Source organism: Syngnathus scovelli, chromosome 2 (genome assembly GCF_024217435.2).
Source record: "Syngnathus scovelli strain Florida chromosome 2, RoL_Ssco_1.2, whole genome shotgun sequence".
Taxonomy (NCBI): domain Eukaryota; kingdom Metazoa; phylum Chordata; class Actinopteri; order Syngnathiformes; family Syngnathidae; genus Syngnathus; species Syngnathus scovelli.
In genome coordinates, this window is record NC_090848.1 from 4,510,479 (window position 1) to 4,537,138 (window position 26,660).

At 43.5% G+C, this 26,660-nt stretch overlaps 4 protein-coding genes and 1 long non-coding RNA gene across 10 annotated transcripts; 2 read left to right on the top strand and 3 right to left on the bottom strand.

Annotated features, from left to right (window-relative positions):
- The first annotated feature begins 1,400 nt into the window (after nucleotides 1-1,400).
- glsa (glutaminase a) lies at nucleotides 1,401-10,288 on the top strand. 3 transcript variants are annotated; one of them, XM_049753252.2, is made up of 18 exons: nucleotides 1,401-1,751; nucleotides 3,674-3,770; nucleotides 4,099-4,217; nucleotides 4,889-5,018; nucleotides 5,081-5,160; nucleotides 5,241-5,404; nucleotides 5,740-5,798; nucleotides 6,140-6,172; nucleotides 6,385-6,443; nucleotides 6,514-6,580; nucleotides 6,968-7,018; nucleotides 7,087-7,263; nucleotides 7,518-7,649; nucleotides 7,981-8,073; nucleotides 8,198-8,259; nucleotides 8,334-8,410; nucleotides 8,496-8,559; nucleotides 8,926-10,288. In XM_049753252.2, exons 1-18 carry the CDS (start codon nucleotides 1,540-1,542, stop codon nucleotides 9,071-9,073), a joined length of 1,824 nt encoding a protein of 607 aa, XP_049609209.1. In that variant the 5' UTR covers nucleotides 1,401-1,539; the 3' UTR covers nucleotides 9,074-10,288. The 3 variants fall into 3 exon arrangements, with proteins under 3 accessions (XP_049609209.1, XP_049609210.1, XP_068509602.1); XM_049753253.2 differs by having other exon boundaries at nucleotides 3,680-3,770; XM_068653501.1 differs by lacking the exons at nucleotides 1,401-1,751; nucleotides 3,674-3,770; nucleotides 4,099-4,217; ... (1 more) ...; nucleotides 5,081-5,160; nucleotides 5,241-5,404 and adding an exon at nucleotides 5,482-5,613.
- On the bottom strand, nucleotides 4,211-6,517 carry LOC125988304 (uncharacterized). Its single transcript, XR_007488269.1, has 4 exons — nucleotides 6,370-6,517; nucleotides 5,063-6,264; nucleotides 4,919-4,982; nucleotides 4,211-4,780 (listed from the first exon to the last, which is right to left on the bottom strand). It is a non-coding gene; the product is annotated as an uncharacterized lncRNA (long non-coding RNA).
- Nucleotides 10,289-11,083: 795 nt separating the features above from the next.
- stat1a (signal transducer and activator of transcription 1a) lies at nucleotides 11,084-17,386 on the bottom strand. Of its 2 annotated transcripts, none has more exons than XM_049753241.2 (24): nucleotides 17,238-17,386; nucleotides 16,722-16,849; nucleotides 15,861-16,005; nucleotides 15,495-15,590; nucleotides 15,338-15,421; nucleotides 15,179-15,257; nucleotides 15,005-15,096; nucleotides 14,728-14,879; nucleotides 14,489-14,647; nucleotides 14,311-14,403; nucleotides 14,172-14,231; nucleotides 14,075-14,095; nucleotides 13,892-13,982; nucleotides 13,665-13,706; nucleotides 13,495-13,584; nucleotides 13,317-13,415; nucleotides 12,996-13,131; nucleotides 12,857-12,912; nucleotides 12,626-12,723; nucleotides 12,388-12,527; nucleotides 12,141-12,329; nucleotides 11,983-12,058; nucleotides 11,847-11,900; nucleotides 11,084-11,721 (listed from the first exon to the last, which is right to left on the bottom strand). In XM_049753241.2, the coding sequence occupies exons 2-24, from the start codon at nucleotides 16,847-16,849 to the stop codon at nucleotides 11,718-11,720; spliced, it is 2,184 nt and encodes a 727-aa protein (XP_049609198.1). In that variant the 5' UTR covers nucleotides 17,238-17,386; the 3' UTR covers nucleotides 11,084-11,717. The 2 variants fall into 2 exon arrangements, with proteins under 2 accessions (XP_049609198.1, XP_049609197.1); XM_049753240.2 differs by having other exon boundaries at nucleotides 11,810-11,900.
- A 2,092-nt stretch (nucleotides 17,387-19,478) lies between these two features.
- On the bottom strand, nucleotides 19,479-24,638 carry LOC125988289 (growth/differentiation factor 8). Of its 3 annotated transcripts, XM_049753314.1 has the most exons (4): nucleotides 24,500-24,638; nucleotides 22,765-23,042; nucleotides 21,528-21,895; nucleotides 19,479-21,145 (listed from the first exon to the last, which is right to left on the bottom strand). In XM_049753314.1, the coding sequence occupies exons 2-4, from the start codon at nucleotides 23,015-23,017 to the stop codon at nucleotides 20,765-20,767; spliced, it is 1,002 nt and encodes a 333-aa protein (XP_049609271.1). In that variant the 5' UTR covers nucleotides 23,018-23,042; nucleotides 24,500-24,638; the 3' UTR covers nucleotides 19,479-20,764. The 3 variants fall into 3 exon arrangements, with proteins under 3 accessions (XP_049609271.1, XP_049609270.1, XP_049609269.1); XM_049753313.2 differs by lacking the exon at nucleotides 24,500-24,638 and having other exon boundaries at nucleotides 21,528-21,892; nucleotides 22,765-23,209; XM_049753312.2 differs by lacking the exon at nucleotides 24,500-24,638 and having other exon boundaries at nucleotides 22,765-23,207.
- Nucleotides 24,024-26,233, top strand: LOC125988292 (PI-PLC X domain-containing protein 1). Its single transcript, XM_049753325.2, has 7 exons — nucleotides 24,024-24,336; nucleotides 24,458-24,594; nucleotides 24,856-24,981; nucleotides 25,109-25,264; nucleotides 25,400-25,512; nucleotides 25,590-25,660; nucleotides 25,752-26,233. The coding sequence occupies exons 1-7, from the start codon at nucleotides 24,246-24,248 to the stop codon at nucleotides 25,985-25,987; spliced, it is 930 nt and encodes a 309-aa protein (XP_049609282.1). The 5' UTR covers nucleotides 24,024-24,245; the 3' UTR covers nucleotides 25,988-26,233.
- The last annotated feature ends 427 nt before the right edge of the window (nucleotides 26,234-26,660 follow it).

A 26,660-nucleotide genomic window follows, 5' to 3' on the forward strand; every position in this document is an offset into this window, starting at 1 on the left:
CTGCTCTGTGGATGCTTCCGTCATCTGATTGTTCTCTTGCGTGACTACACAGTTTAAGCTGTAAACAAGAATGAGTTTGACACCTGTTTTCCACTATGAACGTGCACAAGTGCAGCCAGGTCACAAGAACACCTCGACCCGACTCAAAGTTGCTTGTGGTTGAATGCCCGCGTCGATTATTTGCATCCACGTCACATCAAGACATTGTGAAAGTAGCTGATGACTCACTCTGACGCAGGTTCTGCTCACATAGTTGCCATCTTTTTCTCTCTCTCTCTCGCGCGCGCGCGCGCGCACGCACGCAGACTTTCTCTGGAGAATCGCTCAGCTCATGAACGCCCACGCCCGCTGCTGTTCAGTGGCAGCCCTGTTCTGCGCGGCAACCCCTCCCCTCACTGTCCTCCTCCCTGTCCTCCTCCGGCGCAACTCACTGAGGATGATGATGATGGGTTGCCGTGGCAATGGTTGCAAGTGGGCGGCTCTACGGTGCTGGTGGTGGGCGGCAGCCAGCCACTGAGCAACGTGGGAGGGATCTGCCGAGCGCACCCATCACCCTCACTTTGAAAGCTTCATGGAGTGTGTGGGTGTTGAAAAGATGTGATTCCATGTGGAGGGGATTTTTTTTTTTTTTTTTGCACACAATAATGAACTTTGAGAAGTGAGAAAAGTGGCACTTTTCTCCACAATTTTCAATTCCCGTTTAATATTCACGGCAATTTTACTTGTAAGATCTTGCTTCTTTAATATCCATTTGACTATCTCTTGTCGAGAAAGCATTTCAGTACGTGCCATGAGGATAAAAGTGTACGAAATTTTGTGCTAAAGCATTTTTTGATGATTCAGAAATATTCCGTAATAACGCGGGGCTGTGGGAATGCACGTTTGGCAGAAGCTATTTTCATTCCCGTGTCAATTTTAGCAACAGCGTCTGACCAGAAGGTGGTGCTGTGTAACAGTGCTGACGATGGAAGAGCAGCAGATTGCGTCGCATGTAATGCACTACCAAAATAGATCACATGGTGTCACAGCACGACATAACACTATCGTGCACTGTTCACCATATTTCTTACATTACTACCAAAGCACACGGGCTGATGCTAAATAACATTTTAACCGCAACCTGCAATTTGTTGGATCTCGAATTTGATGCATATGCCGAATGACTATAGTTATTAGCATCAATAAATAATTACATCTAAGATATTAATCCTTTGTCGGTCATCATTCATCTGCTTCTGTGTGTCTATGTTGAAATAAATGAAAAGTACCGGATATACAAACGTACAGCACCCGGACAGTTCCAATGATTGATGGATATGTTGACCAATTGGATTGAGAGTAAAAGTCAAGAACCAATCAAAATCCGTGTATTTCTAATTAGGTTACGCCTAGAACTCGTCGTCCATTCGCTAACAATCCTCCCTCAGCCCGTTACTCGCTTATTCCATTACTCCTCGGTGTTATTCCTGCCAACGCACTCATTCATTTGTTTGCTGGATTCGCTCTCTTTTTGCTTTTCACTTTATCGAAAGGGTTGAAATGTTCCACTTCCGGCCAACGGCAGTGCTCAAGGAGATCATTCAGAGGCATCTGAAGCGACATTTGGCAGGCGGAGTCCACGCTCTACCTGCAGCCGGCTACCGGAGCCGCTCGCCGGTCACGGCCGCGGCGACACAGCAGCATGCCGCCAGAAGCTTTTGCTCCAAAGCAGATGGACACAATGAGGCCAACAAAGATTCTGCAACAGAACAGTGAGTAAAGCGCGTCGGCTGCTGGTCAGCCTCAATGCACGAATTGATGTCATTTCACGTGACTCGTGAATATATGATCGTAGTGACTATGGAACAAGTGTGCTAGCTCACGATACCTATAAGGCCTCTCGAAATATTCTCAGCTATTTGTTAGCTATTTTTTAATAAGAAAACGGGAGATAGAAAAACAATCAATGCAAATGTGTTGCGCAAAAAAGTTCAATACAACAGAACTGTACTTTTTTAGGACAATCTCGGTAATGGAAGCTTGACCTGCTTGAATTTCTACATGATCATGATTTTTGCACACTTACTGGAGCAAAATCCGTGTCCAGCACTTTGGCTCTTCAGTCATGACATTCAGGGGGGAATGAGTCACTCCCAGATCGGTTTCCATAACAAGGGTGTTTTTTGGGAGCGCAGCACTGACACCACTTCAATCTCCAACCCATCGCTTGGATTTAGCAAAAGCTGAGCTGTAAAATTACTAATGAGTGTGAGTGCTCCAGATGTTGCAGATGTTCCACCTTGGACCTTTACACAAGCCTCATTAAGGAAACGAGGTTGTTTGATGTCTTGTCGGACAAAAACAAAAATACATTTTGCTTAAGGCTAGCCTATATTTGTGTAGCATTTCACCATACAAAATAACTACCGATGCTTACGTACATGTGTCCAGGTAGGTATTATTATTATTATCAATTATAATAGTAATAATAATCAAATAAAAAATAAAATAAATAGTTATTAATAATGAATAATTAATAGTATTATTATATTATATATTATAATATATATTATATATTATATTATATAAAATAATAATTATTATTAATATTATTATTATTATTAACAATAATATTAATAGTTAGCGGGCTCTTTTCTAACAGGACGAACAGAAGCCTGCAAAGTTCAGTGGAACTGTCTAACGCAATATGGTGCCCGCATGAGTAGCCAACAGGTCTGTTCCAAAATTAGCTCAACGGTGATGGGCCATTATGACCTCGGAATGCTGTAGAAGAATGTCAACACTGAAATATACTAAATAGAAATCAAGTGGTGCATACTGACTTTCTGACCTTGTCAAGTCATTGTTGGTAACTGTTGTGAGGAATCATTCATGTGTTCAGAGTTCACATCGATTAATAAAATGGATTGCTGAAGAAAATGTGCACATTGATTTGTGTCGGTTGTACCTGTTGTATTGTTCATTGTCACAAACTCATTAATATTTCCTCTGCACATTCTCTTCCTTATGTTGATCCGCTTGCTTTGCTTTGTAAGTATCTTTCTACTTTAATTTGACTTTTGGTGTGTTTTCCATCAGTAGAAGTAGCCAACCCAACCCCACCGCTTCCATTAAATAACCACAAGCTGCTTGCTTGGCTCTTTTGCCTCGTCCATCTCTGCCACTTCATTCACTCCTTGCCATCTCGCCTCCTCTGTAGTCCATCTTACTGATCATCTTAGCTCCAGAAGAGAAAGTGTCCCAAAGTATCCAAATTGTGAGTGCACCGGCACGTCTCCCATAATGCACTCCAGTGGCCCGAAAGCAGACAGCTTTGTGCAAATCCCAATCAGACGTCGATTTGAATCATAGCTGAGTGTCAATAACCGCCCCCCTCCTTCCCCGTGGCGCCGTCCTGACCCAACTAACTGGCTTTACTGCTGCGAGTACCAGCCAGGCTCAGACATCAGTGCATCTCCGTGGGAACGTTTCACATTCCCGATTTTGTATTGCTTTGATTTGACCTTCAAACATTCAACCGCCGACTGCACTGATGCAGATTCTGCGATTGATTGCAAAACTGTCACACCCCCTGGCTGGTAGTCTAGCAAGAACAATTTGCCGCACATGCTGGAAACGCAACTCGACTTTTGAGTTACCCATGCCACATCTTCTGTCTGTGTGTCTCATGCAGGAGAAGGAAGGCAGGTATTCTACCCAGCCTAGAGGACTTGCTCTTCTACACCATAGCTGAAGGCCAAGAGAAGATCCCAGCACACAAATTCACCACAGTGAGTCCTTTCAAGGCTTCCAAAATGCCATGAATTGGGCAGAACAAAATGGAATGTTGACTATTTATAGTTGGGGGCAAAGTAATCCTGCATAATCCTGACAAAAACGAGCAGATTCCGTTTAAGTACAATTGAATATGAAGAGCCCATTACCGGAAAGGCCTGACCAGGTTGAAGGAAATGAAATTTAATTTGAAACCCAAGTCTTTTCCACAAAAAGTGCAATGCATTGGTTTTTTTATTGTATTTATTTTTCTGTTTATTTATTTATTTATTTTTTACTTGCTTAATGAATTATTCAGCCCACCTTCTCGCCTTCCCTTCACAGGCTCTCAAAGCCACGGGGCTTCGCACAGGAGACCCCCGGCTGAAAGAATGTATGGAGATGCTGAAGATAACCATGAAAACAACCTCAGATGGAGCCCTGGACAAACACCTCTTCAAGAAGTAAGCCTTTAAACTATCGGCAACAGATCGGATTCGATTATAGAGGTATGATTCTTGGAGGTAGAGCAGGTTGCCGGCGATGGCCGCCTCAGGCAGGGCATGATGACGCCTCGTGGCTGTGGTCTTATTTATAGAGCTGAGCGTCATGCAGGAAGCACGTGAGCAGTCAGCAGAGTGCTGCATGTTTTCCCCACAGGGATCCCACGCGAGCGGGATTACAGCCCGGCATGCCAGGGAGAGATAAAAATCCCGGCGAGCTGACATTGTTCCACACTGAATGGCAGAACCAGCTTGAAACGGAACAAAAAATTCACGTTATTTGACCATACCACACCGATTGACAAATTTGGTATTGAGATGTAATATTGTAGGTCTTTTTTTTTTTTAAATGAGTTGGAGCTCAGCAAGTAGCCAGACTAAGCTCCGCCCCCTTTTCATCAACATGAAAGCATTAGCTTGTCTTGGCCTTGCGATAGAGGGAGTGCGTTTCGTAATGGTTCATTTGCTTGGGACAGGACCGCCCCCCCTCATGATAAGCAAAGGTCAATGGGGTCAAGTGGGCTCTGGAAGAAGAAAAAAAAACATGTCAAAGACTTGCGGGTTAACTTAAGCAGTGCAAAGAAATGCATCATAAGCCATTTTGAATGCCGCATGTTTTCTTTTGAGCGCAGATGTGTGCAGAGCAACATTGTGCTGCTCACTCAAGCCTTTCGGAAGAAATTCGTCATCCCCGACTTCCAACCGTTTTGCCGCCACATGAACGAACTGTACGACAAAGCAAAGAACATGTCAGGAGGGCAGGTGAGCGACCGGGCTGGCCGAGGTTTGTCACGTGAATATCTCACCCGGAACTCTTCCTGCAGGTGGCTGACTACATTCCCCAGCTTGCACGCTTCAGCCCGGACTTGTGGGCCGTCTCCTTGTGCACCGTCGACGGTCAAAGGTACACTGACTTTGTGATATGCCAACAAAACTGTCAACTGCCACGCAAAAAACACAGGGCTTAATACGCCTTTGTTGCAGGCACACGGTGGGAGACACCAAGGTGCCCTTTTGCCTGCAGTCATGCGTCAAGCCGCTGAAATACGCCATCGCCGTCCACGACCACGGCACAGAGTACGTGCACCGCTTCATCGGCAAAGAGCCCAGCGGCCTGCGCTTCAACAAGCTCTTCTTGAATGAGGATGGTGAGGAAGCACGCTGATGCAAAAAGAGGAGCTGTTTCTGGAGGCAGAGTCAATTATTGATGAGGGCTCGTGATGGGGGCAGCACACCGGACGATCGCTTAGCACGGATGTTGCCTGATTTACCTCTCTCCGACTCAACCTTTTTAAAACTTTCATCCAAAATGACCAAAAAGAGATTTCGCAGGACAATAAGTGCTGTCAGTCAAAAAGTAGGTCAAGTGTGCCAAGCGGCCTGTGGATTTCCGTTTTTTCCTCTGAGCTGGAGTTGTTTTGCTTTTCATATGCGCAAATTCAACGTCACTTCTGTAAGAGTTGAGATCTCTGTGTGTTTGCAGACAAACCTCACAACCCCATGGTGAACGCCGGCGCCATCGTCTGTACTTCTCTCATCAAGGTAACACAACAGACAACAGCAACGTTGATTTCAATTGAGTTACTTTGGCAATTTTTCCAGAAATGTGAGATTAGTGCAGATTACGTTTATAATCGTGCTGAAAGGGGATTTGGCGGAAAGCAGGAGAACTCGGACACATGCGTGTGCACGCACGCACAGACTCTCTCAACGTCGTCACCTTGAATTACACGCTCAAAGGCGCCCCCTGCTGTACAAACTAAAAATGGCGTGCGGCTTTAACGCGAGACAAAAAAAAAAAGAAAAGACAATTGTTGAGGCTTGAATTACGTTAGACTGACAATCTTAATCAAAATTGTCAACGTGTTGTTTGTGTGTTCCAGCAAGGAGCCAGCAATGCTGAGAAGTTTGACTACGTGAGTATCACCATCAGCATTTTTTACTTCCGCTTTTGATGATTCTCGGAAGTTGCAGCAAATCTGAATTTCACTCGTTCCTCAAATTTGGCCTGCAACACAAAACAAGAGCAACAAAAATCACAGATCATAAGTATAAAAAAAAAGGGGGGGGAGGTATATTTAAGTGAAAGTAGCTGTGTATTTACACAACTTACTCGCTAACTCTGCAGGTCATGAACTTCATGAACAAACTAGCAGGAAACGAGTATGTCGGCTTCAGCAACGCCACGTGAGTTAATCGGCGCGTCAAAATACAAACAAGTTCGAAAACTCGCTAATGCCTGCGCTGTGTTTAACAGGTTCCAGTCTGAGCGGGAGTCCGGAGACAGGAACTTTGCTATCGGCTACTATCTGAAAGAAAAGAAGGTCAGAGAGAACTTCTACGTGAATTTCATCGGTCAACTTTCACCGCCGTCCATCTTCTTCCTGAACAAAACTGCCACTCCCATTTATGCCCTCGTCACTTCCTGTCTTGATTACTGCAGCTGATTTGTGATTGGCTGATCAAGTAAATGAGTAAATTGCGATTGGTCCAATAATAATAATAATATTTTGCCCCTTACTTTCGAACCCACCAATTATTTTGGTGTATTCAATTATTGTCCATTAAGTGAAAAAATGTCAGAAAACCAGTAAGGGTGAAAAAAAAAAATTGACACAGATCTTCTACCCAAATAAAAAATGAATCACTTTAGCTAGAAACAGCAATTACACACATTAACTGTTGTTTTTTTTTATTTTTTGTCCTTGCAGTGTTTTCCCGAAGGAACGGACATGACATCCATCTTGGACTTCTACTTCCAGGTAAAAGATGAGCGGCGGCTAAAAGTCTCCGGAGCGACATGGTGACATTGCGTTTGGCGCCCTGCCAGTTGTGCTCCATTGAGGTGACCTGTGAGAGTGCCAGCGTAATGGCGGCAACCCTGGCCAACGGCGGCTTCTGTCCCATCACAGGAGAGCGCGTGCTGAGCCCCGAGGCCGTGCGCGACACCCTCAGCCTGATGCACTCGTGTGGGATGTACGATTTCTCCGGACAGTTTGCTTTCCACGTGAGTCGCGCTGTCAAACTTATTTTCATCAAGAACACAAAATGGGAGTCCCATGTGCATCAAGTCTCCAGCTCCCACTGAGACATTTATCTCAGTGGGGACCAAAAAATCAAATACTAAATTTATGGGTCAGTAAAACAAAGCAAATATGTTCATCTAGAGATTATCAATCAATCCCAGTTTTGAGTTTGAGAAAACAAATTTGGTGCACGATGTGGTGCGGTCCAGCTCACCCGATCTCCAACCGGTTTCAGGTGGGCCTCCCGGCGAAATCGGGCGTGGCCGGCGGCATCCTGCTTGTGGTTCCAAACGTCATGGGCATCATGTGCTGGTCTCCGCCTCTCGACAAGCTCGGCAACAGTGTTCGAGGCATTCAGTTCTGCACGGTAAACCAAATTTGCCAATCTGCTTTATTAGGCACTTTTGCAACTTCACACATTGGATAATATTAATCCCCCGAAAAACAAATGACAAATGAATGACATAAGCAAGATTCCAAAAAATAGAAAATAGTTACAAAATAGTTTGTAAAAATAACACCCCACACGTACAAATTGACCAATAGTGTAGATCTGTGAAACAAAACATGGCACTGATTTTTTTGTTTTTTTTTAATTGGCTGTTATTTCTGCAACGCTGCAATGGCGTCCACTGCCAATTCAATGCACACAACTACTTATTTTTTACCAACGTGGTGATTGTGTCATCTTGTCGCAGGACCTGGTTTCTCTCTGCAACTTTCACAACTATGATAATCTGAGACACTTTGCAAAGAAACTGGATCCTCGCAGGGAGGGAGGCGATCAGAGGGTGAGTGCTGACAAGTCCCAGTTGTGTTCTGCGTTGCCACCTGCTGGAAAATCATCCAACCAAACGTGCAATTCTATTGCGCCCGTCGTCAACTTGCTAAATTGGCCCCCTTGGATCCTTTCAGGTGAAGTCTGTGATCAATCTGTTATTTGCTGCCTATACCGGAGACGTGTCTGCCCTGAGGAGGTACGCCGTCGCGTCAAGATGTCTGGCTTCTGTTTGTCTCGTATCCCTTCTCAATCTGCGTTTTGCCACTGCAGGTTCGCCTTGTCGTCCATGGACATGGAGCAGAGGGACTACGACTCCAGGACGGCTCTGCACGTGGCTGCGGCCGAAGGTGAAGCTCAAACAACTTTTGGATTCCACAGTTTCAATCTTTGGAAGTTGATATTGTACATATTGGGTTTTGATTTGTCTTTCAGGCCACGGCGAGGTGGTTCGCTTTTTGCTCGAGGCTTGCAAGGTCAACCCGGTCCCCAGAGACAGGTGAACAGTTCAAAGTACCTCACGAGCACGGCAATTTTATTTTCATTGAATCATTATTTAAGTTCTGTTCGTAAATACATTCCATTTCATTTGATACAATGTGCTTCACATAGTTAAAGACAAAATAGAACATTTAAAGGCAAAAGGATACACTTAAAATAAAGGAGAGCAATAAAAAGTAAATTTGACATCAAATTAGTAAAAGAGTGCACATCGCAAGAAAATTATTTTGTTAATGAAATGCTGTCAAATACCTTGATAAATGCAAGTTTTAAATCTAGATTGGAAATCATAAAATGTAATAAAATAAGACCGCTTTTGCCACATAGTATTTTGCCGTGCTGTTTCTGATGACTTGTGCCGCAGGTGGGGCAATACGCCGATGGACGAGGCTGTTCACTTCGGCCACCATGATGTGGTCACCATCCTGCGTGATTATCACAATCTATACAGTCCTCCGGAGAGCCCAGCGACAACGGAGAAGGCAGAGAAGAACCTCGATAGCTTGCTGTGAACCCTCTGGAGGGTGCATCACCGCTTCAAAGCGGCTTGCACATAATACGGTGATAAAAACTATAACCTTACAGTATATTGAATTTGTGATTACAGCAAACCTAAGCAGAAGCTCTTGATCATGTTGTTGTTAGCTGGTGTTGTTGTATTTTCACTTCAGTGTATGTTGGAGTAGTTTTAGGTGGAAGTGCTACTGTAATATTCCACCAGATTTACTTTTGTAGGATGTTACCAGCCGCAAACTGAATGCTGGCTTCATTTCGTGGCAGCTGGTATGCTATTTTGTTTTAGACAGTTGGTGTAGACAAAACCTCTGCATTTTCAACATCGTCATATGGTGGAATGTATCGTCTCCTGAAACACGGTGTGTGTATGTGTGTGCGTGTTAGTATTTATATTTATTTGCTTGTGTTTAAAATTGACCAATTATGGCTCACCATGTAGCACCATGGTGGATTAAGACTTGACCAAGATATCATTCCCAAATATTATGAGTGTAAAATGTAGTTGCCGTTTACAACCTCCAAAATATGTTTTCTTGGTATAAAGATGTCAACATTGAGCCAAAGTTCAGGAATTTGTTGGGACAGTTTAACTAATCAAAGTGGAGCTTTTGACCCATTCGCTTGAAATGAAGTTTTATGTTGGCGCTGTTGGATGTTTTTTGTTTTTTAATTTGATGTTGTGACACAGTTTGATGCTGCATAAATCGCTAAGTATCACATTTGGGAAATTTGCTTCCAGAGGTGGGCACTCCAGCAGAATGAACTGCCTGTCGATATTACAAACACGCAAGACAGTCTAGGCGTGTTTCTGTCAGTTGCCAGTGAAACAGGGGCATCCATTTAGTCCGTTTGAAGGAATGCCCACTAGTTTATCTTGACGAAATGACAGACTGACAATGATGGACGGCTGCCCAGGCCGCTAACAATGGACGGACCAGCAAAATTTTGTAAATTGCTCACGTAAATTTGCGAATGCCCATGACTCAGGAAGGTGTTGGCCATATTTGAGGAGCTTAATTAAAAAAAAAAAAAAAAAAGTCACGTCTGTGTTTTGGATGTTTCAAAACAATGCTGCAAACAATGTAGAAGCACAATAAAATTTAGCAGACAAGAAAGTTCAACTGATTTCCACAGTTGTTTGTCGTTGCTGCTGTGATTTAATGTTTTGGTTTCCCAAAAACAATCCAACAGATTAAATATATACACTTTGACTGGTTTCTCTCTTTTCCCTTCATTTGTTGGAGAAAAACAAGGTACAAAATAAATCCCAGAAATTAGCATACGTAGGTGGTTGTACTACATTCATTTTGTATTCACTTATAGATTATTTTACTGGTTCTTTTAACATATTATTTAGGTTGAATTATCTGACATGTTTCGGCGTGTACTTCCGCCTTCATCAGATGGTGACGATCGGAACAAACATTAGTTGTCCACTAGTTTGCTACCACAGAGGGATGTCTTTTTGTATCTGAAACTCTTCCGAAAGAGGTCAAAAACAACTGAGACCGCAAAACCTACCATTAATCGCAAACTGCCCCTGCCAGTCTAGAAAGTTCTGCTCTTCAGCTGTTGCTCGCAGGCTCCTCCCGCTGTTATTTGTACTCGTCCGTTAGTGAAATGAGTCCGTGTGGAAACGGCGGAAATCCTGTACATTAAAACAGTTAAAGATTCGTCCATTGTGTTATAGATGTCATTTTGTTAATATGTAACATGTACGTGTTTGTGCCAGATGATTAATTTCCTCTTTAATCACAAAAGAGTAAATGTAATTGAAATGGCATCATGGCTGGACCACCAAGCCACTATGAAATTAGCTTATTTGGAAAGATGTTAGACACATGAAAAATGAAATACTTAGTTGTGACTTGAGACAAAATACTGGTCGTACACTAATTTAACTCATAACATTTTTTTTTATCAATACCCCGTTATGACAGTGTGAAGGGACATGCACTATATAATGTTTAGTGAGTGATGAAAATAGACTACAAATGCGTACAATGTTTACATCAAGTAATATTTCACCATTTATTTCACACAGCGTAGTTAGAGAAACACTATAAGGAGGGACATGCTACAATGACAAGTTATGACCAAGGACAAAAAGAACGTAACTGGTGTGTGTACAAATGTTTTGCCACTTCTTACAAGACCTGCAAGTGACTAAGTGCACCAACAAACAAGCTGTCTTCACATTTCAGAAGCCCATTCAGAGACCCAGTCTATTAAAAACTGTTATAGCAAGTCAGTAGAGCAAGTTAGCTTGAGAACATATTGTGAAGTAGAACACACACATAGCATAGTTTGTTTTCTTCTTTAAGGTAGACCTGTCCAAACTGAGTAGGAAATGAAACCATACTATACCTTTCATTGCTCAATTGTAATAAACTAAATGGAGGGATACTTTTTAATATAATCCATTAACTTTTACATATGTTCAACGGTGATTGCGATGTTCGCCATGTCACCACAGTGAGTCGGCCGCATGAGGACCATTTCGCATTTCTTTGCACGCATTTCTAATTGCATTGTATATACACAGTAAGAGAGTGTCTTGTTTGTCAATCTCAAGAATTGACACATTGTCTGCTAGAAGGAAGCAGAGCAGAGGAGCTCAGTTTTGATCCTCCAACTCTGTCACCTGAGAAGAAAGACACAAAAAAGACATTGTTAGCTTGGATTGCTTTGATTGGTACATTGGATTCACCCTGAAGCCGGCCTCCCCTCACCACTTTAAGATCTGCCCGACTGACCGACTCCAAGTACCTGTAGTCATCGGGCGACATGGGCAGCAATTTCTCTTGTAGTCGGGCCGGATGTCTGCGGCGTGGAGACACGAGTCAGTGTCGAGTCAAGAGCTCAGTCATGCGACACACTCATCATTTGAAAAAAACCCACTTACACTTGTGAGACTGATATGAGCTCAGTCTTCATGTAGCCTCTCTTTTCTGTGTTGTCCACATCCATGGGCTCTGGAGCTGGAGGCCGGTCGAACCCAAATTGCGTACATTTAATAGTGTCCCCATTGAATGGGGGAAAAGAACAGAAGGCAGGTCTTACACTCCGAGGTTTTGTTGTAGTACTTCTTAAAGGCCACGTCTTTGGGGGTGTTGGGGTAGAGGAAGCGCAGCGGGTTGTCGGGGATGTCGTCGGTCGCCATCACCTTGTAAGTGCGGATGATGTCGGCCAGCGAAACGGCAGTCAGCTCTTTCTTTGTGTACGGCTCGACCGAGTGGAAGATGGGATTGCCTGAAAGGCAAAGTCATGCTGGAATCATCTGAACACACCCGAGTGAAGAGGAGCTTACCGTGTATGTCATGTTCGACCCATGTGAAGGTAATGGCGCCTTCTTTGCTGCTCTCGCTGAACCTGAGCAAGAAGGTCCCCGGGCACTTGTCGCTCAGCAGGGCCTTCTCGCGCTCCTTGCTTATGAAGCCCAGGATGAATCTGGACAGAACCCACCGCCCCCCCTCCCCATATTTCAACTTTGATCAAGAGAAGAGCGTGTGCAAGGACGCTCGAGATTCCACACAGGAACAACTCACCCGTCATTCCAGAGGAAAAGCAAGTGTCGCTTAATCAAATCCAGGATGCCTTCGATCCACAACCAGAAGGAAAAACCTTTCTCGTTGGCATTTTGAGGCTACACAAAAGCAATGTTTGTCTTAGTGGACACAAGCGCGTCACCTCACGGCACCGCGAGCGAAACCTCAGTCGGAAAGGAGGATTTGCATTTTGGCCATCGACGTGGCTCTGTGATTACTTCCGTGTCTCACCTTGCAGAACTTGTTCCAAGGAACCAGACCGTTTGGGTTCCTCTGTGCTTTGGGACCTGCAGAGAGTTGGAGATGCCAAGAAGAGGCTCATTTCCATGCTTTGGTGTGTGTGGGTGCAAGTTGCGGCGGTGGATCTGACCCAGCAGCTTGTCAGCCAGCATGTTGAGCTGCTCCTGATTCAGGCCTCGCTTGGTGACAGAGGAGAACTGCCAGCCCAGAACTTCGGACAACTCGGACCATTTGGCTGCCGGGGGTGACAGGAAGAACTGCAGGTTCTGGCAGGGGAGACCAAAAGGGACTTTCTTTGACTGCTCACACAGAGTGAGGGCTTTGGAATGAAATTTCAGCATGAACCTCAAGTCCAGAATAACGACATTTGACCTTCTCTAAACTTTGAAGTGTGGCTGCTCGCACAAGCTTCCATCTATGTGGCCAACCTCGAGTGTGGAGATGTGCTTACCTTGGGTTCACTGGTGAGCATGTTGTACCACAGGATGGAGGCCCAGCCGCTGGGGAGCTGGCACACGTTGGAGATCACCACCACAGGCAGCGACAGCGCCTGAGACGCAGACAAGGGGCAAATTGTTTGTTTCCTTTGGGCGGCGCAAGCAGTCCTCTACCACAATGCCCAGTCGCACCTCCAGCATGATCCTGGTTCCGGACTGACTGAGCTGCAGCTCCGACTCAAAGCTCAGCGAGTGAAGCTCCTTTGTGACGATCAATGGAGCCTAGACTCACCGACACGCCCGTGTCAAGAGTATTCCGCAGACTGACCCGAGTGGTAAAAACCACAGTGAACAATCCTTACCTCACTGGTTCGGTTTCCTGGAACTTTCTGTTCTTTTAATTGCTGTGGGGGAAGAGGGACAGTTTGAGTGGACATCCTACAAATAGTCCAAACAAACCGAAACCGACGCCGACATTCAATCGGTCGCATTGTTCCTTGTCAAAATGATGAGAAAAAGGAACTGGGAATATGAATTTCACCAGATTTAGTGTCTATTAACCCAGCCGGTGAATTCAAACAATACTTGCCAGATGTCTGAACTCTGCTGCCAGGCTGCCATTGGACTCCTCCATGTTTATGACTTTGGTGTTTGTTCCCAAGATGTTGAACCTGCGGAACCTAAAAGACAACACACATGGATCGCTCGCTGCCGCTCCGCACGAAAGGATGAAGGCGACTTGACTTGACGGCTGCGTTTCAAACACACTGACCCTTTCTTGTCTGTCACATCCCTAAAAAGGTCAAGACGGCACATGAGTGACAAGTTCAACAACAACAATGTATTGGCGTGGGAGCGTGAGATCGTACTTGTCGAAGACTGCCTTGACTTTGAGCAGGTAGTTGTACTCGGGCAACTTTACCAGGAACCTGAAGACACGTCGCAGAGTGAGAGAAAATGGAATATGGCCTAAACGCAGAACTTGCCGAATGTTTTATTCCTCCTTACCGTAGTTTGACCGTGAACTGAATGGCGGTTTTCAGCACCAGCGGCCTCTGTGGGTAGGTGGGCATGCAGGGCTGCCGCTCCACAACCAAAGCGCTGCTCACGGAAAAGAACCGCAAGACGCGTCAGCGCAACACATGGACAACTGACTGGCCGGCCGGGAGTGGATGGCAGACATTACTTGGAGAGGAGGTTCTTCAGCAGCTCCAGGCCTCGGGCCTCCAGTAAATCTTTCTTCAGGGTGATTGGGTCGTTTTCGTACGTGTACTTCTGCTCCAGCTCTTGCAGCTTCTTGAGATGCTGGTGAAACTGTTGGAGGGTCTCTGCTGCCGTAGTGAACCTGCAGGGGGACCACGAGTTGGCGGTGAGAAAATCTATCGGGTCGAGGTCCAAGTGTACGTGGGCGGCAGAGGCGCTCACCAGTTCTGCAGCTGATCCAGGCAGGCGTTGGGCGGGCCGCCGATGCAGGCAATCTGCTGCCGGCGCTTCCACTCGGGCAGCTCCTCGGAGATCAGGTCCGACACCAGCGCTTGAGTCACATTCAGGAGCTCCGTCAGCTGGACCATCACGTCCTGAGGACATAAAGGTTGCCGTGACTTAGTTGGCCCGTCATCTTCTCCTTTAGTACCTTTTGTATTTCATCATTTTTTTTTCTTCTGACAAGCCTTTGCCGGCACAAATCCAAGGATGAACCAACCTGTCGTTTTGTTTTCAGATCCATGAACATCTTCATGATGATCCTCTTCTCCTTCTCCACTTCCTTAGGCATCATGTCATGAAGTTCGTTCTCTGCGCAAACGCACAAGCTCTTAAAACACCTCCAATGGCGCCACACATACGCTGGCATCTTAGCCTCGTTGGCGGGTCTCACCTCGGTTCTTCAGAGTGTTGAACTTGAAGTCGTATTCATCCTGCTGATCTTCCAGGTTTTTGATGGTTTGATCTGCCAACTGAGACACCAATTTGGGAAGAATATTGGCAACATCCCCATAGTGGAACCTGAAGTATCAAGTGTGGTAAATGTGTCCACCTGAGCTCTTTCCTTCATCTCCTTCATTTTGCCGTCCAGCTTCTGCTTCTCCACCACCATGGCTGACACCATCCCTTCACCCTCCTGCCATTTTGACATTTGTCAATCCAAAGCCATCCGTTCAGTGGCTTTATTCCAAGTACAAGTGTAGTTTTACCATGGTGCTCTGTGCGCAGGCCAGGATCACACGCTCATCTTTGAGGTTCTTTGAAATGATCATGGCCATGTGCATCGGGTCGTCCTGGAATTTATCCTGGAAACAAAGCAGATCAGAGCGGAACAAATTAGCTTCATTGTCATTGTATTATATACAAGGTCAATTCAAGTGCCAGCCGGGGCTTTTGTGAAAGATAGAACATGAAAATGCTAAATGAAACAAAAATGATCCAACTAGTAGTATAGTACTAGGAAAACATTTGAATACTGAAAACAAAAAAAACTTGAGAAACAAAAAAAAAAAATGTTATGATAAAATGGTTTGCGTTTATTTTGTGTATATTCATGTTGTGTAGGCGGAGGCGACCTGCAGATTGCGCTTGATCTTGCGGCAAGTGTGTTGCTGCAGGAAGTTGTTCTCCTGAGAAAAGCGGCTGTGTTGGTCATCCAGCTGGGCCAGGAGTTCATGAAAGCGGACGACGGCTAATGATTCTTGGTCCATCACCAAGTCCCTAAAGATGTACACCAGATGCATTGATCACAACACAATAATATTAGACTCTAATATTTGTTCCAGGAAAATATATTTATTGCTTCGTTCCTCTGAGGTGCAGCTGTGTGTCCGGCATATGGGAATGCCAGATTTTATTTTATTTTTTTCAATCCGATTCCAGCCTGCATTTATTCCCAGCGTGCCATGCAACTTTGACTATATGAGCAACGGCAGTTAAGATTTGATGCTTGCAGTTCAGCCTCATTGGATTGACCTATTTGCAGGTTGTAAAAAAATATTTATTCATATTTTGGTTGGGCAATGCTGATTTTTGACAGTCATTGTTGGCGTATCACCAGTTGTCGATTTATTTAGATGATAAATTATATTGTCCCTATTCGAACAATATTGTAAATTGTTAAAAAAAAAAGTTATAACATAAATAAAAATACTTTAAAAATGAAGCAAGGTTGTGTATGATGACAACTCAATGTGATTGTGCAGCGCCTTCTGATTGGCAATTTTAGGCATACCGACATAGTGTACATATAATATGGACATGGCTGCAGTCACAACAACTGTTGTGTTCACAAGTTGTAACACAACAACACAAATGATATTTGTAAACCTGTCTATGGCGTTTTGCTTTTGTTTGTCAGCATTAACCGCTTGATGATTTCCGCTGTGCTTTGCGGTCAACTTTGCGCAGAATGTACACGGTCTGAGGACCCTCACCAGTCGATGCTCTCGATCCACTTGCTCAGGTACGCTCTGATGTCCATGGGGAATGAATCATCGTACAGCAGATCCACCTGCTCCAGATACTTGGAGTCCAGCATCTGAAGCTGGTTCCACTGAGCCATCTCCAACACAATGGGTAAATTCAATCAAAGCTTGAAGGTGTGTGTGTGTGTGTGTGTGTGTGCGTGCGTGTGCATGTGTGTGTGCGTGCGTGTGCATGTGCGTGCGTGCGTGTGTTTGCGTGTATGTATGTGTGTTTGTATATAGTGTATGTGTGTGTGTGTGTGTATATCAACTGAAGTACAGTATGTGTTCTAGTTACTTTATTTTGGGTGACAATCGTCAATTAGTCCTTATAGTAACTATTTAAATAACTACATTACGTGCAGTTGCTTGCTAGGTTTACAACAAAATACGTTTGTTTTATTAAGAGGCTCACTTGTATTACTTGACTAAGTACGCAAATGTACAACATTGCAAAGGAGGAGGATACCAAATATTGAAACTTACCGTCTATAAGGAGGTAGAACTAAGACTCAATAGAATGGGAAAAAGTAAACAGGAGCTTATTCTCGTCTGCTTCCTTCTCTGGCTTCTTGTTTCTTGCTCTGACAGCGATTTTGTTCAGTTTGCCTGTGTCACTGAAAGTAACCAATCACCGTCGAGATTGCACGACATAGGTACGCCCATTTTTTAGAACAACCAATCAAATTGTTGAAGAGCGGCTGTTCAGTCCTGCTGGATGTACCCCTTAATTTAAGACTACCGAGTTGAGCTATTGTGTCTCAAATAGCTTGGTACGGCACAAAACCAAACGTAAAAATGTGAATATTTTTTCTGTGTATTTTTTAGTGTTGTAATTATACTTAAAGTGTATTTATTTTTATTTAAAATGAAATAAAGACTCGTTGACAGGGGGAGTAACAGTTATTGGAATGGCCAGGGTGAAGATCACGTGTTTTCAGAGAAACCGAAAGGAACTACAAACCGAAACCTACGTTGTACACTTGTTTCGTTGACTTGTCGTGGGAGTTAGGGGCGCTATATATCTAAATCAGGGGTGTCAAACTCATTTTTTTCGTGGGCCGCATTGTAGTCATAGCTTCTTTCGGAGGGCCAATATGACTGTCAACCCAAATAAATGTATGAGCACCTCATATTATATACAGTAAAAGCTACAAAACAAACTGACAAATAACTCGTTTTCAATTCAGCCGAGTAAAAACTGGTCAAATATATTTAAATATATGTATATATATTATTAAAAGTGAAGACAATTTGCAATTCTAGTAATGACACGAATTTGATGCACAATTTGTCTTCGCAGGCCACATAAAATGATGTGGCAGGCCGTATCTGGCCCCCGGGCCTTGAGTTTGACACAGGATCTAAATTATAGTTTCTATGAATGCAATATTATTGCACAGCATACAAAGATTTGAGGAATGCAATGTGTTGCAGCGTTCTGTCGCTGAATAGACGCAGTAACGTTCACACAAAGTCTTATAAGATAACACAATTCCTAATTAAATGTTCCTTTCTGTTGTAGGTTTCCAAACGACTTAATATTTTTGCTTAAAGTAAATAAAATGCTTATGAAGACGTTTTGTTTTACCTTGAAATATGGTCTTGCTTCTAAAGTCTGAATTCTGAGGAAAAAGAAAGTCAGAATTTTAGCACCCCCTCCCCTTTTTTTTCTTCTTCACTGGCCCTAATCCTCTTCCGTATAGTTCAGAAGATTAATTAATTGATTAATTTACTGGTGTTACAGATTGTAATGTTTTTTTAAATTGTTAAAAGGAGTCATAATACTGAAAAGTCCCCATTAGATGCAATAACAATTTACACAAAGTGTTATAAGATAACACAATTCCTAATTAAATGTTCCTTTCTGTTGTAGGTTTCCAAACGACTTAATATTTTTGCTTAAAGTAAATAAAATTCTTATGAAGACGTTTTGTTTTATCTTGAAATATGGTCTTGCTTCTAAAGTCTGAATTCTGAGGAAAAAGAAAGTCAGAATCTTAGCACCCCCTCCCCTTTTTTTTCTTCTTCACTGGCCCTAATCCTCTTCCGTATAGTTCAGAAGATTAAATAATTGATTAATTTACTGGTGTTACAGATTGTAATGTTTTTTTAAGTTGTTAAAAGGAGTCATAATACTGAAAAGTCCCCATTAGATGCAATAACATTCACACAAAGTGTTATAAGATAACACAATTCCTAATTAAATGTTCCTTTCTGTTGTAGGTTTCCAAACGACTTAATATTTTTGCTTAAAGTAAATAAAATGCTTATGAATACGTTTTGTTTTACCTTGAAATATGGTCTTGCTTCTAAAGTCAGAATTCTGAGGAAAAAGAAAGTCAGAATCTTGGCACCTCCCTTTTTTTTCTTCTTCACTGGCCCTAATCCTCTTCTGTACGGTTCAGAAGATGAATTAACTAATTAATTAATTTACTGGTGTTACAGATTGTAAATTTTTTTAAATTGTTAAAAGGAGTCATAATACTGAAAAGTCTCCAAGGCCTACGTCGATGGTGCTTCAGTTGCGTGCAGTGACATTTTGAACATACTGTGTTGCTGCAGCTCAACATAACAGGATGTGAACTCAAGTTCAGGGCAATAATTAAGAGAAATGTCATTTGCGGACATGTTGTTCCAGCCGGGCGTTTAGGTCACAAATCCCCGTGAAGTACAACAACAGCCAGGACATCTGCTCTCAGCATCAACTCAAGACAAAACCTCCTGTGGAGATGAATTTATTTTTATTCTTATTTTTTTATCTCAGTTTAATTCCTGCAGGCTTGAGCCCAAAGTGGTGCATACAGGACATCACCTGGAATCGAATTAGATAAGAATGGTGCAATACCAATCACCGTTCTCCAGACCTTTTTTGTGTTTGGATGAATATGAAAACTATTGCTTGCTCAAGTATATCTATAAAGTAGTTACAAATTATACACAGCCTCCCTAAGTTTCTTGATAAATTAATGGCGTTTGATTCTTGGCATTTGTTTTGCAAGCAAGGAGGAAAGAGCACTCGGTTCATTGCTGTTGATCAAATAGAGGCACGTGCTTGACATCCTGCAGGCTTTTTTTTTAGGCCAAAACTCAAACCAGACAGAAAGCAGCAGGGCGGCCCACACATGTCACCTCTTTGTATCAAACCAAATACAGTGTTACCTTGACTTATGAGTTTACATTGTTTCATGACCATGCTCCTAGCTAATCATTGTTCCCCATTGTTCCAGTTCCCTCAAATAACACATTTTTTGTGTTCTAATTATGAAAAAAATTGTGTAGGCTATATAAAGAAATAAACCGGTTTCATTAAAGATAGCGTTTGCTATGGTACAACAATAACAACAACGCTTTATGTCTTAACATGTGGACGGCCGCGTACGACTGCAAGCGAAGTTACCCAAGTGACAGCTCTAATCGGGTCAAGTAAGTCGATAAGTTCGCTGATATGAGTTCATTGTTTGTTTTTAACCGCCCCCTCCATAAAAAAATACAACACCAGACACGTAATTTTTGGCCACATGCCATCCTCAACAAGTCACGCAGCATTGACGTGCTGCCATTTACGTACGTCAGTGAACTGAAGTGAGGTTACGTTCAATTCTTGCTAGCAACTCCAGCTTGAAGTGCATTTACTGGACGCCAAAAGTCACGGTGTGCCTTATTGAAGCTTACGTGAATTTGGCTTGATCATCATGAAAGCATGTCAGTCAGAATTTTGCTCTTTCTTGGGTCACTAGTTTGTTTTTACAAAATCGTGGCTAGCTCCTGAGCTATTAGAGCTAGCAGGCTAGCAACACAATCCAGATGGAGGGCAGATCCCAAGCTCTGTGTACCCTTTTTCAATTTTACTCGGTCAGATCTAGTTTCACAAACCCAAAAAAAAGTGTCCCCCCCCCCCCCCAACTAAAAAGACAAATCCTCATTAAGTCAAGGTAGCGCTATCCGATCATCCAACACAGTACTCTGCTGATGTTACAAATCGTTGAAGGTGCTTGAAATCCATCAGTGCATCAGGAGCAACCGCAGTGGTCCACCACCATAGACGGGATCTTTCCGTAGATGATCTGCTCCTTGCGGTTAAAGTAGAGCATGTTAATGGGCGACATCTTTGTGGGCGTGCAGCAGGGTCCCACCGTGCCGCGTGGGTTGGCCTTGTTGACCAGGTGCGCATGCGGGTATTGTTGCAGGTGCAAGAACTCGCACTCTCCCGAGCAGTAGTTAGCTCGATAGCGCTTGGGTGCGATGATCCAGTCCCAGCCGAACTCCTCAAAGTCCACAGTGAGCGGGTAGCGGCAGCAGCGCGTCTCCGCTGACTCTTCGTCGCAATTTAGACCCGAGTCACGGCGGGATCGCTTTGGACTGTCCAGGATTTTGACTTCAATGAAAGGTTGCTGGAAAGGAAATCGGTTGTGACATGTTATTCAAACTGTAGCTGCAAATACCTGCATTGGAGAAACTGATCGTTCTCTTAATTTTCCCAGAGCTTTATTTTCTATTGCTCCTATCGCCAATTGACTTTGAGACAGAGGGGGTACGCCCGGGACTCGTCGCTAGTTAGTCACAATTTGTACTCTTCAGCTAACCAAAGAGTCCTGTTTTTAGAATGCAGACGGAAGATCTACCCAATTCGAACCTGGCGTTCCTGACTGTGATGTCGATATGCTAATCACATCTGCATGCCGATATGGATTCTTCTCATATTGTTTAGCGGGCCGATTGGAATCCCTGAAACAAGAGGCTGGGTCAGTAAACGGTTTTATGCGGTGCCCTCACCAGGCCTTCCTCTCCAGGCTCTGCAGACGTGACTGCCAGGTCTTCTCCTTGAGGGTTGAAAGCATTGATGTCGATAGCGTAGTTGCTATCTGGCTGACGCAGCCACGCCTGCAGCAGAGACTTGATGTCCATGCTCTGCCAAGAACCAGCGCCAGCATCGGTGTCCACCTTTAGAGAGCGCACTCTGACCCGGGTGTTGTTTCCCTCCCTGTCGGGTTTCAGTCGTGAGATCTGCAGGAAGACGGTTGTGACCATATGGACTGGCCGCAGATGAACCCACAGCTGAGCGCTCAGAATGTTCTTTGTGTGGATCTTTGGACTGAGGCTGAACAGGCAATAGGACAGCCTTCCCGTTGCGATGGAGTCTGCTGGAGAACATTCACAGCAAGTGTTTAACTAAATATCAACAACTTCCACGTTCCTGTTATAGGCCAAAATACTTTTCTTATTATTTTGAGCCATGTCAATCGTGTGGCCAGTTTGAACAGTAACACTCCCCTTACTGTAAATCAGACTCTAGACTACCCCTCTAATTTGCAAGTCAATTTTTGATCCATGTGCCTTGGTAAATTTTCAACTTGTGCCACAAAATTTCTGGTTAGGAGCCATTGTGCTCCAAGCAGAAAAAAAAAAGTTAATTTGGATTTGTGTCAATACAGGCAAATTAATTTAAAAATGCTACTTGATTAAAGCATCCAAAACAATTTGATTGTAATATTTCTTGAAGATTAAATACCAATGCACGTCAAAGTTAAATACAACTAATCTACATTTGAACTACAGTGTGTAAGGAAATTAAAAAAAAAACTGTAGATAACAGCATTTAATCATCTAGCTATAAAGTTCTGTGCTTAAATAAACATTTTAATGTGATCGATTATATTTTATGTCGTAAATGGATTTTATCTCGTTTTAATTTGGTGATGTATTCTTTTCGTGTACCAGTAGAGGGAGCTGACGAACCACTTTGAAAAATCTGGTCTGGTTGCTCGCCATTAGCAGATAATTGCAGATTATAGGCAACCAGTTACTCACTCACGTTAGTTATTCTAAATTACAGTTACTCTAAGGACAATGAAGTCTTGAGTGAACCTAACATGCCTGAAAATTCAAATACACCACCAAATACAAGTTGCACTCACAGATGGTCTCATTGCTTTGTTAAGCCTAAAGTGAGACGTCCTCAATTTCTGCCCCCAATTTATAGTTTAAGAAATGAATGTGTTGGGTTAGTTACACTTGGTTGCCATGGTGATGATGGTCTCCGTAGTGGCGTGCTCCTCATCTTCCACCCGCGGGTCGTACTGATCCAAGAGCTGCGTAAGAGGCGGCGCTTTGGGCAGGAGTTGGCGGATCATATCCCGGCTAATGTTGGGTGCCTGCTCCAGCCGTAGGATGCTGAGGATCTGCGACTTGATGCTGTACAGCCTCATCTGCTTGCTGTGCTCGCGGAATTCGCAGGCTGAGCACGCTTCTATGCCTTCCGCCATCAGCCCGGAGGTCCGGTTCAACTCCCTGGAGGAGCCCGCAGATAGAATGGCAGCAGCCACACCGAGCAAGAGGAGCATCTTGGACACAAGTGCTTGGTGGGTTGACACTATATAATGAAATGCTGTCTCTGCCCTCAGCACTCTATGATTGGCTATTTGATCTCAAAGCAGATTTAAAGAGGTAGGACTGGGTACCCCCCCCCCCCCCCCCTTGTTAAATACCGTATGATGCCTGAGATACTTTTATAGAAATCATAGTTTCATACTTTTTTGTATTTTCAGCTGCAACTGGGGCCGTAGTCCAGGCAGAAGGAATTCTGTCCAAATTCCACCAAGTGTTTAGCTACTAGGGAGAAAAAACAAAAAGTTAGGAAAAGCTCAGTAGAAGTTTATTTTAAGGGTTGGTCTGGGGCGCTTTAAGTGGTGGCAGGTGTCTACTGATCCACGTTGAACTTGCGTTTGAATGTCATTGGTTAATTCATCACATCATCACTTCTAACTTTGGGTGCACACACTTCATCTCATTTGTTTCCTTTGACTTGCCCTCTAAATAAGAAATCATAGATATAGTATAATTATAGATTGCGGTGAATGTGAAATGATATATTTTGGTCTCTATAATTAAATGTCACTGAAACCTGGCATTTGAACTTTTCTACATCGATTGTACCCGACCTGATTGTCATAAATGTCCCAGGGACTTCCATTGCGACGTGAACACAAAACTTTTGGGCTCGGAAACTTTGTTATTGACAGTGGAGCGTGAACCACTAGAGGGCGCTACTAAGCTATCGAACAGGTTTGTTTGAGCTGCTTCTTGTGGTACTGCGTTTCCCGACCTTTATTGAACCAGTGTTAGGATCGAGTTAGGATTAGGTTTGGGTTAGCTATTTGATTGACAGGCGAACATCGGGACTGGGATGTTTTATTTTGCTGCAACTAATTAATAGCATATATGTGCAATAAACAAGTACAGTCATAAAGTCCTTGAAACAGCACAAGTCTAATGCTTAAATGGGACATAACTTCAAAAAAAGTGCTGTAAAATACAAAACAATATTAATTTTGGCCACCAGGGGGCAAAAATGGACAAAGATGCGTCCACGACACGCTACAGACGTAACAGAAGAAGAACGCCTGAAGCTGTTTCACGTGATTTAAATCGAGAATGTAAACAGAAACCAAAATAAGTAGCCTGACTGATACAAGATAAGATGTCAAACACAAAATGGAGGACAGACTTTGCGGAAACTCGGACTGGATGTCACAATTACCCGATGAGCTGCTTGACGTGTCGCTGTGGAATTTGGCCATCCCTGGTAAACAAAAATAAATAATCCCACCCCTATACACTAGAAAATACGGAAGTCCTATGCTTAATATTTATCTTACATATAATCGATCAATCTAATCTCGACGATATGTGCACGTTTCTCGTAGGGAGCCACGACAGCATGTCATTCTGTCTCGACATGTCCTCACCTGTCGTGGAATCAGAGTCGTGGCTCCTCAACGTGATGGACAGACTTGCTCCTTGCCTGATACGGCCCTGCGTGTTCCGCTGGGCCACCACGCAGGTACACCCCGATTTATTCTGTAAATTATCAGTTTTGTGTGGAGAGTAAAAGAGACATGACTTGCCTTCAGCTTCTTGTTTTGTCATTTGCCACATCTCCACAAGATCCTGAAAAGTAGATGTGATGTTTGGATCAGAGATGGTAGTAAGTTACTAGTCACGGTTAAAACCCTAACCCTAGTTTGAAACCCTAGTTTGAGATCCTAACCTTTTCCCAGTGTGCGTGTCGTGTCTTTATGATCTTCTTCCTCTCTGCCCACAGCAAGCCGACCTCAGTCGTCAGTGTGACCTCGGAATTCGCTTCTTGGACCTGCGGATTGCCAGGAAGCCAAAAGAGTGCAGCAAATTATTCTTTGCCCACGGTATCTATACATGGAAGACTGTCAAGGTACATGCACACATAAAAAGTCTGCACACTCCTGTTCAAATGCAAACTTTTTGGTGAAATGAAATTGTGAATGGGAGTGTCATTTTTTGGTCAAATGTGTGTGCGTGCATGTGTGTGTCGTCACCAGGAGGCTCTGGATGAGCTGGCCACCTGGCTGGATGCACATCCTAAAGAGGTCGTGATCGTTTGCTGTTCACATTTCAGTTGCCTGACCCCGAGTGACCACACAGAACTTGTAGAGTACATCATATCACGTTTTGGACCAAAGCTCTGCTCCCCACAGGTAAGTCTAGTCATTTACACACTGATCACCGTGAGAAAAGAAAAATCTTACAAATTCATGGCCAAGGGAGGTCAAAGGTTAATCGTAATGATGAAATCTTTTTTTAAATTCTGAAATCATGGACTTTTTGTGCAGGATCGTCCCACCTTGAGGTCCTGTTGGTCCAAATGTCAACAGGTGATCGTTTCCTATGACAACCAGGAAGTGCTCCAGCGTCATCCTGAGCTGTGGACCGAAATACCTTACTGGTATTAAACGGCAGACTTGTCTGCACGCCAGCCCAGCGCCTCCATGATGATGATGTAGACATTGTTTTTTTCTGTAGGTATGCTGACAGCACTGATCCAAAAAAGGTGATTTCCTACTTGGAGGCTCAGAAGCAAAAAGGAAGACCAGGTAGGTTGGATCTATCTGTGGAAAAAGCACACACAGTTGACCTTAATGCATCAGCCCACTCGACTCGTTTTGACTGTTGTCTGCTCTCCAGCTGGCTTTTACGTCAGCGGCTTGAACCTGACTGAAAATATTGCATTTGTCCTCCTCCATCCCTTCCGAAACATGAGGAGCATCACCACCAAGGCCTTGACTGCGCTCCTCAACTGGGTGGGAGAACAACGGCCAGGGCCCGAGGCGGAGGGCGTCAACATCATCTGCTGCGACTTTGTTGCCGTCACTCGGTTTTGCGATCGTGTCATAGGACTCAACTACAAAGGGCGGTGCTGACAGAGACAAAAAAAAGACTGTGAGACAATCAGCACTTGTCAGTGTGATCACCGTACACGTACTCAAGTTTGAATGTGCAGGCCATACAAGGAGAAGGAAGGCTTTTAGCTGCTGCAAGGTGACGTGTGTGTGTTATCAAGCAAGCTGTTAGTTGATGCCCGAGCTGAGATCTGTATATTACTTTTTAGAAAAAAAAAATGAACATGTACATATAGTTAGGCTTTCTTAATAAAAAACAAAAACAACCATGTATAGTAAGGCTATTTTTTTTATGAAAAATGACCATTTATGCTAAGGTGTTTTTTTTTTTTTTTTACAAAATAAAATAATATAACGTAAGGCTTCTTTAATAAATAAATAAGCCTTACAAATATGTATACATTTGCTAAATGTGTCATTAAAAAGCGAAAACGTGTTACCATCACATTAAACACAGAACGGATCACTGAAAGACTTTGATATGAAATTAAAAAGAAAATAAATACGATGAGAAAAGAAATTGGACTGAACACTGCCCAAGGTAGGATTTGACCAGTGCCTCACGAACATGATTCATCTGGACAGTCCGTCGTACCACCAAGTACATGCTGAAAATATTGAGAAGAAACAAAGTGTTACCATCACAATAGATGCCAGAAGTGAAAGCGATCATTCAAAGATAATTTATGAAAAC

Excerpts from the sequence above, each read along its gene's own strand:
- glsa (XM_049753252.2), top strand. The coding sequence starts at position 1,540 with ATGTTCCACTTCCGGCCAACGGCAGTGCTCAAGGAGATCATTCAGAGG. Across the intron at positions 8,074-8,197 it reads GGGAGGGAGGCGATCAGAGG|GTGAAGTCTGTGATCAATCT; the intron begins GTGAGTGCTGAC and ends GGATCCTTTCAG. Across the intron at positions 8,260-8,333 it reads GACGTGTCTGCCCTGAGGAG|GTTCGCCTTGTCGTCCATGG; the intron begins GTACGCCGTCGC and ends TTGCCACTGCAG.
- LOC125988289 (XM_049753312.2), bottom strand. The coding sequence starts at position 23,095 with ATGCTCCTCTTGCTCGGTGTGGCTGCTGCCATTCTATCTGCGGGCTCC. Across the intron at positions 21,896-22,764 it reads CATCACCATGGCAACCAAGT|CAGACTCCATCGCAACGGGA; the intron begins GTAACTAACCCA and ends AATGTTCTCCAG. Across the intron at positions 21,146-21,527 it reads AGCCTGGAGAGGAAGGCCTG|CAACCTTTCATTGAAGTCAA; the intron begins GTGAGGGCACCG and ends TTTCCTTTCCAG.
- stat1a (XM_049753240.2), bottom strand. The coding sequence starts at position 16,849 with ATGGCTCAGTGGAACCAGCTTCAGATGCTGGACTCCAAGTATCTGGAG. Across the intron at positions 16,006-16,721 it reads TGGATCGAGAGCATCGACTG|GGACTTGGTGATGGACCAAG; the intron begins GTGAGGGTCCTC and ends GTACATCTTTAG. Across the intron at positions 15,591-15,860 it reads AGATCAAGCGCAATCTGCAG|GATAAATTCCAGGACGACCC; the intron begins GTCGCCTCCGCC and ends CTTTGTTTCCAG.
- LOC125988292 (XM_049753325.2), top strand. The coding sequence starts at position 24,246 with ATGGAGGACAGACTTTGCGGAAACTCGGACTGGATGTCACAATTACCC. Across the intron at positions 24,337-24,457 it reads GTGGAATTTGGCCATCCCTG|GGAGCCACGACAGCATGTCA; the intron begins GTAAACAAAAAT and ends CGTTTCTCGTAG. Across the intron at positions 24,595-24,855 it reads TCCGCTGGGCCACCACGCAG|CAAGCCGACCTCAGTCGTCA; the intron begins GTACACCCCGAT and ends CTCTGCCCACAG.